Source organism: Falco biarmicus, chromosome 9 (genome assembly GCF_023638135.1).
Source record: "Falco biarmicus isolate bFalBia1 chromosome 9, bFalBia1.pri, whole genome shotgun sequence".
Classification (NCBI taxonomy): Eukaryota; Metazoa; Chordata; class Aves; order Falconiformes; family Falconidae; genus Falco; species Falco biarmicus.
In genome coordinates this window covers 39,750,603-39,762,256 of record NC_079296.1, presented here as the reverse complement: position 1 = coordinate 39,762,256, position 11,654 = coordinate 39,750,603, and the positions used below count along the sequence as shown (strand labels likewise).

Here is an 11,654-nt window from a genome sequence, read left to right as displayed (position 1 = left end):
TTCTCATCTGAATCGCATTTGGCTAGCATTCGTACCTATCTCCTTGACTGGTGGTAGCAGTAGCTATATAAAAAAAGAAATCTATATGCCCTTACAGAACTGGTGGCAGGAAAAGTGCAAAAAAGATGTTCTTAGGACAAAAAATAAGAATCTGCGTCAATGTAAACACGCATCTGCAGTTGTTGGCAACATTCTAAAACAGGATGGTTTCTGTGCTGGCTATCCAAGTTCTACACCTTGTAAAACATTCTAGCATCGTAACACAACATTTAATTACAGCTAACAACTGACCTTCTAAGCAGGTGGCTGTCTATTCAAGATTGTTGTTTCACCTGATGGTTACAGCTAATTCCAAATTCTCAAACCAAATTAAGAGGATCTGGGAAGCAACTCCTAGAAGAAAGTGAAAATGAGCATGGGATATTTTACAGACTCTGTGGGAATTGTAATACTTAATGGCAACAAAGAAGTGAGAAGCTGAAAAACTGTCAGTCCCACAGGAGAATTCAGGTAGAAAGGAGAAGAGCCTAAAAGAAGGGGGAGGGTGGGCAGGAGAAAACAGCTGTAACACTTAACACATTCTCTTTCTGTGTGTGGGGAAGAAAACAAACACAGCAGGAGACCAAAACCATAACCTGAACCTGACCTCCCTCACACTGGTCGGATCACAAAACCACCGGGCTGAACTTTGGTCATTGCATCACCACCACAAAGCAGTCTAAAAGCCCAGCCGAGCAACTACACCATGATTATTTTTTTTGCCTTCACGCGCACTCAAGATGGTAGAGGCCAGCTAAGAATCCATCCTTTCAGAACAAAAAAACGTGTCAATTTGTCAGTTGGCTGGGCAGCCTTGCTTTTCCTTCGAGGTTTTGTTGTTTTGGGGGTTGTTGTTGGTTTTTTTTTTAAATATTACTGCACTGCAAGGTGTGGGTGTGATACAGCATTAAACTGGAATGTTAAGTGCCAAGGACATATTTTTGCCTGTATCTGTTAGAAATGGAAATCAATACAGTAGTTAAAAACATCGAGGATCACAAGGTGATCCATTATGCAAAATATAAACCTTATCAGCCACATAACGTGGCACTGGGAATGTTCACATAAAGATGTTCTTAAAATCTTGATAAACACCCTTGTACACAGGAGGTGTGATTCATGGTTTACTGAGTGATAAGCACTAAAAGGGTCAATTAACTCACCTAATATCACCCAGCAAGTCAAGATCAGAACTCAGGATCCTGGTTTTCCATGCCAATCTTCCTTACAACCACACGTTGTAAGCCCACAATGTCCTACCAATACCCAACATTTGTTTCCACAAAACAGCTTATTTTTGTGCTGCACAGAAAGAGAACCAGTGTGTTCAAAAGTGAGCATTCTAGCAATCACTTGCAAGCATAAAACATAATTGCTGAGGCAGGACGCAAATGGATAGCTTAAGCCAATAGAGAGATAATTTATCATTATCACTGATAAAGATAACTGCCAAAAATTCCAGTCCATACATCTGTAAATATATAGACTGTCCTGCAGAAGGGGACTGAATAGTAAGAGCACACTGAACACGGACCCTTCCACATCCCTTGGCTTCTGACAAAATGCCAATTGCCAATCAATACAGCAATGGTGAGACTGTCGGTGTCCTCAGCAGTTCACTCCAACACAGGAAGGCTCACAGGCCATTAAAGACACCAGGGCTCAACCCAAGGCATCTGCCCCCTCATTCTAAGCATCCTGCCAGGCAGCCCTGTTCCTGCGAAGCACAGAAATGCCACCTGATCTTCACCTTGCGCTTGCAACACTGGCACTGGAGAGAGAAATTACTTAGAACATCAGTGTGTGAAGATGAAACGGATGAAGATTGCAATGCTTTACAGCTTCAGGTGGAACTCTAAAGGAGCAACTCAAATGAACATCCTCCTCTACGAAGAGGAAGCAACAATGCCATTACCTAAATGTGCGTTCTGTGCACCACTTCTTTATAGGAGGGAAATAGGTTTGGGCAGAGAGACTGAAGTCACCAATCTTTGTTTACACTGTCAGTGTTTAATCTTCTACTGGGCCATCACATGTCTGCAACATCTCTGTCTTTAATTCACGTATAATGTATGTAATAATACTGTAAAGCCACACAGATCTTACTTAAGTTTAATGCACATCTTAAGACTTGTATTTGCCTTTCATCAAGAAAACACATTGGTTTACCTTGTTTCTAAACTAAGTTTTTTAACTTGTGGGCTGCAGCCACTGGAGTCCTATTTGGTTGAGTACTGTCATTCGGCTGTTTTTCAGAATCTAACCAGGTGGGCCTAGACCTACCGCCTACGTCGGTGCTGAACACTTGCTTAAATAACTGAACTCAAGGCGGTACGAGTCCGTGTATTTGTGTGACCACTGCCTAACTTTGTTTATCCCAGCACTAACAGGTCGATTTCCAAACCCAAGTATTTTCCAGGCATGGTCTGCTATGCACAGTCATAGAAAGAAGGTGACAGGATCGTTGCCACAGATATATAAATGAAATAAAACGTCGCATGTAACGCCCTGGCAAAATAAATGCTGTACCCTTTTGTACATCAGCCTGGAAGAGCCACGTGCAGGCTCCGCCAGGCTGGAACCGAGCCAAGAGATTATCCATGCTTTCTGTCACACGTGGATTCTCTGAGGATCAGCGTCTGGAACTCCATGTGCTCATTCGATGTTCGTCTGCGGTTACAGATAACGAACCAAGATACAACCACGCTCAACAGCGGCTGCAAGGAGACACATCAAGGACAGCGCGTGCCACGCAGCGAGACCTCGGGCCGGTGCTCCAACAGGAGAGGCGGTGTCGGGAGGCTGGGAAGCGATAAACGTGCCAAAACGGCTTCGCAATCAGTGTCCGACACCAAACTGTTTATCCAGCCTGCGGCGCGTCCGTGCCACAGTACCCGCGCTGCCGTGCTCGCCAAACTGCGGGCCGAGGAGCGGGCTCCGCGCGGGCGCCCCCGGCCCCCCCGCAGCTGTGCGGACGCCGGACGCCCCGGTGCCGTCCCCGGCCGGGCAGGCAGGGCGCTGCGCGGGCTCCGGGCGGGTGACAGCCCTGCCCGCGCCCGGGGCCCCGCCGCCGTCCCTCCGCCACGGGCTCCGCAAGGCGCTGCCCGCAGCAGCCCCGCTCCCGCTCCCGCTCCCGCCTCGCCCCCCGCGGCGCTAAGATGGCGGCCGCAGGCGGTGCCGCCGCGCCCCCCCGGCAGCCGGCCGGGCCCCGCACACCGCGGCCCCCGCCGGCCGCTCACCTCCGCCGGCCCTGCTGGGAGCAGCAGCCCCCCCCCTCCCCCTCCCGCCGCCCCCGGCTCCGCGCCCCCACGGGACCCCGGCGGCGGCGGGCAGGACTACGAGCCCCGTGGTGCACGGCGGCGCGGGCGCGCCTGCGCGGCGGGGCAGGGGGCGGAGGCGGAAGCGGCGACGGGACCGCCTGCCTCGGCGGGGGCGGCGGGGCCGGGTCGGGCGCCGCCATGCCCCGGGACAACATGGCCTCCCTGATCCAGCGGGTGGCGCGGCAGGCGCGGATCACCTTCCGCAGCCCGGCGGGGCCGGCCTTCGGGGAGAACCTGCACCGGCTGCAGCAGCTGCTGGACGAGGTGCGCGCCGAGGACCTGCACTTGGCGCCGCGGGGGCCGTCGGCGGCCGCGGCGGCGGCGGCGGGCGGGGGGTTCCCGTGGGCCGGCGTGGTGCCGCCGGTCAGCTACATGCACATCTGCGAGACGGAGAGCTTCAGCATGGGCGTGTTCCTGCTGCGGAGCGGCGCCTGCATCCCGCTGCACGACCACCCGGGCATGAACGGCATGCTGAAGGTGCTCTACGGCACGCTGCGCATCGCCTGCATGGACACGCTGCCCGCCGCCGCCGCCGCCCCGCCGCCCCCCGCCGCCGCCGGGCCCTGCCACCGCGCCCTGTACCGCTCCCGGCAGCACTACACGCCGGCCTCCCCGCCGTGCCTGCTCTCGCCGCACACCGACAACCTCCACCAGATCGACGCCGTGGACGGGCCCGCCGCCTTCCTCGACATCCTGGCGCCGCCCTACGACCCCCAGCACGGCCGGGACTGCCACTACTACCGCCTGCTGGAGGGGCCGCCGGCGGGCGCCGAGCCGCTGGCGCTGCCGCGGGAGGTGTGGCTGACGGAGACCCCGCAGGCCGCCGACTTCTGGTGCGGGGGCGAGCCCTACCCCGGGCCCCGCGTCTGCCTCTGAGGCGGCGGCCCGGGCCCGGCGGCCGCTGGGGCGGTGGGCGCTCGGCCCGCGCCGCCCGGAGGGGAGAGCCCGCCGCTCGCTGCACCCTGCCCGGCGCCGCCGGCCCGCCTCACGCCCCGGCCCGGCCACACGCTGCCAGGCGGCCCGGGCCCGGCGCTGCTGGGGCTCCGCGGGAGTGCTGCAGGCACCTCCTCGCCGAGGCCCGCCGGGCGTGCCGAGTCGGGGGGAGCAAAGTGCCGGGGTGCGTTTATTCCCCTTGGGCTGGTGGGGCGGAGCGGCGCCGTTAAGCTGCCGCTCACCTCAGCGCTCAGGAGGAACTGCTCCGGCGCCCTGTGCGGTGCGGGGGGTCGGCCCCGGCGGGAGGGCGAAGGTGTCGTGGGGCGCCGCGAGCGGCTTGGCGGGGTGGGCTCCCCAGCCTGGGCAGCGGGCTGGGCTGGCTGCAGCCGCTGGGCACGCCGTCTGCCACGGCCATCCTCGAGAGTCTGCGGGCCAAAAACCGGCCCAGAACAGCTCCTGAGCCAGGACGTGCGCCTCCAGTAAATGCCAGCAATCCCCGCGGCTGGAGTTAAGGGAGCTCCCCCTCCTAAGGGGCACTGTCAGGTTCAGAATCACTTTTTATCCGTACCTTAAAGCATTGCCTCTAAGATCTCGCTATTGCAACTGAGAATTACAGAGTACGTCTATGCATATTTCCTTCAGCTAGGAGAAGGAGACTAGTCGGCTGCTCGTTAACCTGCTTGGAACCTCTCATGCAGCAGTGGCAGAGGGCAGCAGAAGCTGTGGGCATCTTAAGAGAAAAACCAACTATCCACTGTTGAGTCGTGGAAGCTATTCTAGAAACGTGACGTTTGCAAACCCTATATATACAGCAGCGCACATAACCCTAGGTACAGATAAGATTTGACCCGATGTCTTCTCTTTAAAGTAGGGTCTGTGTTTTTATATGGACAAGAGAACACTTTGGGCTTTCGAAGCCTTGCAGTTTCCCTCTTTATACTATTTATAAAGACTACTTTTTCATAAGGCTTTTAAATAAACATAGCATAGAAGAGACACCATGAATTTTGCCTTGCTATGATGGAAGCAGTCTGGAGATGTGGTTTGTCCACGGCAGGGGATGCGGTCTTTCTAACAAGGGAGAAACTTTCTGTAGGTGAAATACTCCATCTGCACTGCAGGGACTGGTCTCGTGCCTCTTCATCCCAACGCACACTTCGTACCCCAGACCCAGACCGGGGCAGCCTTGGCCTGCTTGGTCACAACGTGGGAATTTGAATAATAAACACGACTGACCAACTTCCTAAGCGATGTACCAACCTGCTCCAGAAATCATTCCACAACTGGCTTTAATTTTTCTTTGTGTATTTATAAAAGCAGACTTGTTTTTCCTGTACAGTGGCTTGTATGTGTGAATTGTGTGAATTTTTAAATGATTCTGATACGGCATTGCCTTTTTTTTTTGGTTGGTTTTTTTTTTCCTGCAAAAGAATGAGTGTAAAATACAGTCAGCATTATGCATGCATGGATTAATTCTTTTGCAAGGAAAAAATGGTGGAAATTATTTCAGGCGATTTCCATTTATTCTTACAGCACTTTAAAGTGTCTGGTATTTCTGCAGCTGGCTTACCTGTTTTTCCTGGAATTCCCCTGCAGCTTAGCATTAGTTAATGTGCAACAATTCTGTATCGAATGTAGTCATTAAGTATAACGCAATGCCTCCCTGTGTTACAGCCCGTTTCTAACCCTCTCCGATGCTAATGAAGACCATCATCCTTTTACAAAAGTCCACAAAGAAGATAGCGTGGTGCATGCAAACAGCTGTACTGGAAAAACAAACTGCGACAGAGAACATTTTTATCTCGTCCGCTCTGTCCTCCCCTTAGGTCTTTCTGCTTGGTTTTTAATTTTTTTTCCTCCATGTGCAAAACCTAGTCGAGATGTTTAATGGGATAGGACTTTAATGCATCTTTCCATAGAGGACAGCATGGTCCCTTATGCTGCGGAGTGCTGTTAACAACCGCGGCAAAACTTTTTTTTTTTTTTTTTTTTATTGGTGTTAGCATCAAGGTATTAAAGCTGGGGGAAATAGCAAAACCTGAGATGCATTAAAGAAAAGCCTCTTTGTGTAACTTCTTGCTCACTCAGTAATTGAAACTTACTTCATACGTGCTGGATATCTGTAAGCAGAAGGTTTAAGTCCATGATGCCGTTCCTTCTCTCTGCAGTCTGGTTTTTGTGTTTTCACAACAGCAAAATTACTGTTATTGCTGAGTTATAGAATAAATACAGGATATCTTACCACTGACCAGTCATTACTTCCTTCACAAGTACAAGAGTCTGGAACCAAGTATGGTACAGAGTGCAGGTTTCTTTTGCCTAACAGTCCAAATGGTGCGAGTGGCCGTTCTTCACAAGGCGATGCTTAACGCTCGGTTCTCGCCCAAATCTTCCACCGGTGCCTGTAGACAAATCCAGGCACATGCAGTATCACCACTTTTAAACCTGGCTGTTACTGTAAGGCAAAGGCACAGGTTTAAGATTGCCGATACCAGTACGCAATGTAAGGTTCTTTTGTAGCTGTATGCTAGTCATCAGCAGTTTCCTTAATTCAGCTGGTTTAGTTTCCATGTTGTTGATCACAGTTTGCTTTTGACTGGGGTTTTCATCTTGTAGCATGGCTGCAGAGGGTAGTTTGGAGAGTGCGAGTGGAGCCTTGGATTGTGCACCTGGCTAGCTGAGATCCCAGTTCTGCTCGCGACGCTCTGGCTGCGGCGGAGCTGCAGTTATCTGAGGCCGTACCTCTGGGAGCGCAGCAGTCTGAGAGCACTGGAACCTCATCCACCTGCCTGTACTGCAGCCCACCGATGCCGACCAGGGAGGCCCCGGCTCCTGTGGGGTTGCGCTCCCGTGACATCCCTCCGGCAGCAGGCTGTGGTTGCTTTTGGGGGCCAGGAGCACACGACATCAGGAGATGAAGCTGCAACCTGCCAAGAGATGCAGCAGGGAAGGCGAAGGCATACTTGTGCTGCTAAGGGGCGGTGGGGTGGTGAGTGTGGCGGCTCTGTAGCTGGTGTCGTTGCGTGGCTTCATCCTGCAAGGACTGGTCCATGCCCAGCTTTGGAAGCCTGCTTCACCTCCAACTCAAAACCGGGCGTATTGCTTCAACTACTGCTGAACGCCTTTCCCAAGGAAAGCGCAGCTGCCCAAGGAGCCGGTGCCCGTTCGAGGAGACAGGGAGCAGGCCGTTCCGGACGGCAGAAGCAGGTGCCACCGGCGCTTTGCACAGCACGACCCTGCACCAGGGCACGGGCAAGGGCTTTGCCCCCGCTCCCTGCGGCACCGGGCTGTGGCGTTAGCGGCGAGGTCCCTCCCGCACGGCTCGCCTGTGCGGTGCGGGCCGTACCGGGGCGCTGCGTCAGCGGGGTGAGCCCGCGGGACCGGTACGGCCCTGCACCGACGGCAGGACCCGAGGGTGGGCCCTGGCGGGGCCAGGCCGGGATAACTGCTTAAAAAATAATAATCAAAACAGGTTAAAAAAACCCACCCAAAACCAAAAAAACAAGAGCGCCGTTGCGGCCAGATGGGTTCAACAGGAAAAGCCCGGCTGTGCCGCGGGGGTGAGCGCCGCCGCCCCCGGGCCCCGCGGAGCCCCAAGAACGGGCGCGGTGCCGCCCGCGCAGCCCGGTGCCGCCGCAGCCGCTGTCCCCGCGGGGCGGCCGTACCCGCTTTTGCGGAGCCCACTCGGGGAGGCTGCCTGGGGCGGACCGTAACCGCGGAACAAAACAGAAAGCGAGTCAAAAAAACCCACCCCGCTCCCCGGGCTGATATTATCCCGTCTGTCGTCTCCGAGGGGAATCCCCGCTCCCGAGAGCGAGCGCTTCTACGCCGGGGCCGCTGGTTTTCCGCGCCACGGCCGTGCGGGGCGGGGCGGGGCGCTCCGAGGTGCCCGGGCCCGGCTGCCCCGCAGCCCCCCGGGGACGGGCGGGCGGCACCCGTTCCCCCGGGCCGGGCGGCGGAACCTACGGAAATAAAGCTGTCAATTTAGCATAATTAAGAGATTTATTTGTCGTCTTTTATAAACGTTGTAAGCACCTACCCTATGGTCGAAAAGTTTATTTACAGAGCGGCCAGAAAGAAACCCTCTCTCCTTCCAGCTCCCGTTAGTGGTTGTGCATTATTCGGGTTATCTGCTGCGCGCCGGGTCCCGGCGGCCAACGGGCGTCGGTTCCAGCCAGAGTATTTACAACCCGTCCCAAGTCCTACTACAAACGTAACACTTTTAAGTCACCAGAAAGAAAAACAAAAACAAAACCCCAAGCCAGTGCGTACAAAAATATAGTCTCTAAAAAAAAAAAAAATCCCAATATTAATAGGCAGAAATGTACAGCCATACTAAAACCAGGGAGGGAAAACTTTCCGGTCTCGGTGTCGCCGCTGTCGTCGGAGCGGATCGGTAAGGCACCCCCCACATGCAGACAGGGGACCGGGCTCTACACCACACAAGGCACCAAGGACACCTCACCACGACGGCACTGCATGCATCCATCCTCCCGCCGCAGCCCCTATGTACACCGGCCGGCCCGGCCCGGCCCGATCCGGCCCGGCCCGCTCCGGCCCGGGGGAGCCCCGCGGCGCCACCAGGTGCTCGTCGCGCCCCGCCGGGCTCCGCGCCCCGCCGCCCTCGGCGGCGGCTCAGCGGCTCAGCGCTGGGTCCTGCCCACCCCGCGCCGTCAGGGCGTCCGCGTCCGCGCCGCGCAGGGGGCCAGGGTGGCGGCGCCGCTCCCGCCGCCGGGCTGCGGGCACCCGCCGGCGGCGGCGGCGGCGGCTCCTTTCCGCTCCTTCTGGCGCAGGTGGATCTTGGTGTGCCGCTTCCTCTCGTCGGAGCGGGCGAACTTCCTGCCGCAGAAGTCGCAGGCGAAGGGCTTCTCGCCGGTGTGCGTGCGGATGTGGGTGGTGAGGTGGTCGCTGCGGCTGAAGTTCCGCATGCAGATGCGGCACTGGAAGGGCTTGTGGCCCGTGTGGATGCGGATGTGCCGGGTGAGCTCGTCGGAGCGGGAGAAGCGGCGGTCGCAGCCCTCGGCGGGGCAGGGGTAGGGCCGCTCGTGGACCGGCGTCTTGCTGGGCCGGTTGGGGTACTTGCGGGGCCGCAGGATGGGCCGCAGCGGCAGGTGGTGCGGGCTGTAGGCGCCGGCGGGCAGCCGGGCGCCCGCGCCCTCGCCCCCGCCGCCGCCGGGAGCGCTGCCGGGGGCGGCGCCCGCCGGGGGCGCCCCCATGGTGAAGTTGCGGATGGTGGAGAGCGGCGTGAGGGGCGGCGGGACGCGGAGCGAGTCGAGGGGGCAGGGGAAGGGCTTGCGGTCGGGGCCGGCGTGCAGCTCCCGCTGGCACTGGGGCGGCGGGAAGAAGCCGCCGTACTCGGGGATCATGGTGAAGAGCCCGCCGTCGGCCGCCGCCGCCTTCGGGGAGGGGTAGGAGGGCGGCGGGGGGAAAGGCAGCGCCCCGCCGCCGGCGGCGGGCAGGAAGGCCGAGGAGGGGTCCTGCGGGTACAGGTCGCCGCAGCCCGAGTAGGGCGGCGGCGGCGGCGAGTAGAGGTGCTCCAGGTCGGCCGGCTGGCCCTGCGCCATGGTGCAGCCGAGGGCCCCGGCCAGCGGGTTGGGGGAGGCGGCGGAGGCGGCGGAGGCGGCGGTGGCCGAGGAGGAGGCGGAGGAGGCGGCGGCGGGGGCGGCGGCGGGGGCGGCGGAGGAGGGCGTGCTGACCCCCTGCAGGATCCCCGCGCTGACGATATTGATGATGCCCTCGGGGTAGCAGCCGGCGCCGGGGTACTGCGGGTCGATGGAGAATTTGCCCATGTAGGTGAAGGTCTGGTTGCGGGAGGCCGGGGCGTTGGGCGCGAAGCCGCCGCCGTAGGGCAGGTCCAGGGCCCGCTTGTCGCCCATGTCCACGTTGATCATGCCGTCTGGGGGGGAAAAGGAGCCGGTCAGCCTTCCGCGCCGCCACCCGCCGGGCGGCCCGGCCCCGGCCTCGGCTCCGGCCGCCGCCCGCCCCGGCCCGGCGCGGCGCGGGGCTGCGGCGCGCACATGTTGCGCTCCGGCTGCGGGGGCTCCGCGCCCGCCGCAACTTTTCCCCCGAGCCGGGCGCGGAGGCAGAGCTGCCGCGAGGGGCGCCGGGGACCCCGGCCGGGCGGCGGGGAGGCCGCGGCCCCCGTCCCAGTCCGCCCCCCGCCCGCCCGCCCGCCGCCCCAGGGCTCCGCCGCCCTCTGCGGGCGGCCCGGCCCGCACCTGCGCGGGCTCCGCTTACCTCCGGCCACACCGCTCATCTGGTCAAACGGCCCCGCCAGGTCGGCATTGGGGAAGATCGCGACCGAAGTTGGCAGCGCGGCGGAGATGTCATCGGCGGGGTAAATGCCCTCGGGGAGCTGGTGCACGAACCCGCCGAGGGTCACCGGGATCTTGTCCACCGCCTTGGCGGTCATCATGGGGGCGGCGGGGCGGCCGGGGGAGCGGTGCTCCCGGCCGGCGGTGCGCGCTCGGGGCGGGGAGGGGGAGAGGAGGGGGCGCTTCCCCCAGCCTCCCACTACCGGCGCGGGGGGACGGCGGGGAGCCGGCGCGGCGCGCGGGGAGGCATGTGCGGGCGGGCGGGCGGCCGCCCCGTCGCGGCGGTGCGGTGCCCGCGGTGCCCCGGGAGAGCCGCGCTCCCGCCGCAGCTCGCGCTGGAGGACAAGTCTGGCGGTAAGTATTTATGGGGGCCCCCTGAATGCCCGGGACGTCACTGCCCATATAAGGACTGAGGAACGGGGCCTGGCGGTCACGTGGGCGCCCGCGTGCGGCACCCGCCACCCCGCGCCCGCCCCGACCCCCCCCCTCCCCGCCGCGCTCCGCGCCCCGCGGGGGCGGCCCCGACCCGCCCCGGCCGCGCTCAGCCCCCGCCGCGCCGGCAGCGCCCCGCCGCCGCCCGCCGCGCCGCCCAGGGGGGGATTCCGGTGGCGGGGCCCTTGTCCTAAAAAGGAGCGGATCCGGCCCCGCCCCCCTGCCCTTTTTAGGGCTCGTTCCGGAAAATTTTAAAAAGCTCGGAAAAGCAGAGGAGGTCCCGGGGCCGCCCCGCCGGGGCCCGCTCACTTTCTCAGCAGCCCGTAACCGCAGAGCGGCGGCGGGTCAGAAACAGCCGCATTCACGGAATCCGGCTTCTCCTTTCTTAAAAAAAATAAAATTTTTGTTTTGTTTTGTTTTGTTTTTCTGAATTACGGGTGGAAAGAGGCGCCGCGCGGAGCGAGCGTGTCGCTGTTTTTTTTGGAAAGTGTCTGATCTATATATACCGCCGCGCAAACGGAACCGCCCGCTCCGCCGTCGGGGGGTTGTTATTGTACCGACGGGCGCAGCCGGGGATGGGGACGGGGGGGCGGCGGGGGTGCCCCCTCCATGCCCC

At 60.0% G+C, this 11,654-nt stretch overlaps 2 protein-coding genes across 2 annotated transcripts; one reads left to right on the top strand and one right to left on the bottom strand.

The window, feature by feature from the left end:
• Positions 1-3,433: 3,433 nt before the first annotated feature.
• Positions 3,434-6,533, top strand: ADO (2-aminoethanethiol dioxygenase). Its single transcript, XM_056352517.1, has one exon. It carries the CDS (start codon positions 3,498-3,500, stop codon positions 4,233-4,235), a length of 738 nt encoding a protein of 245 aa, XP_056208492.1. The 5' UTR covers positions 3,434-3,497; the 3' UTR covers positions 4,236-6,533.
• EGR2 (early growth response 2) lies at positions 6,008-11,574 on the bottom strand. The gene is made up of 2 exons (XM_056352516.1): positions 10,530-11,574; positions 6,008-10,188 (listed from the first exon to the last, which is right to left on the bottom strand). The coding sequence occupies exons 1-2, from the start codon at positions 10,705-10,707 to the stop codon at positions 8,966-8,968; spliced, it is 1,401 nt and encodes a 466-aa protein (XP_056208491.1). The 5' UTR covers positions 10,708-11,574; the 3' UTR covers positions 6,008-8,965.
• Between the last annotated feature and the right edge of the window lie 80 nt (positions 11,575-11,654).

Coding starts and splice junctions, on each gene's coding strand:
- ADO (XM_056352517.1), top strand. CDS start 3,498: ATGCCCCGGGACAACATGGCCTCCCTGATCCAGCGGGTGGCGCGGCAG.
- EGR2 (XM_056352516.1), bottom strand. CDS start 10,707: ATGATGACCGCCAAGGCGGTGGACAAGATCCCGGTGACCCTCGGCGGG. Junction 10,189..10,529: donor GATGAGCGGTGTGGCCGGAG/GTAAGCGGAGCC, acceptor TTTCCCCCCCAG/ACGGCATGATCAACGTGGAC.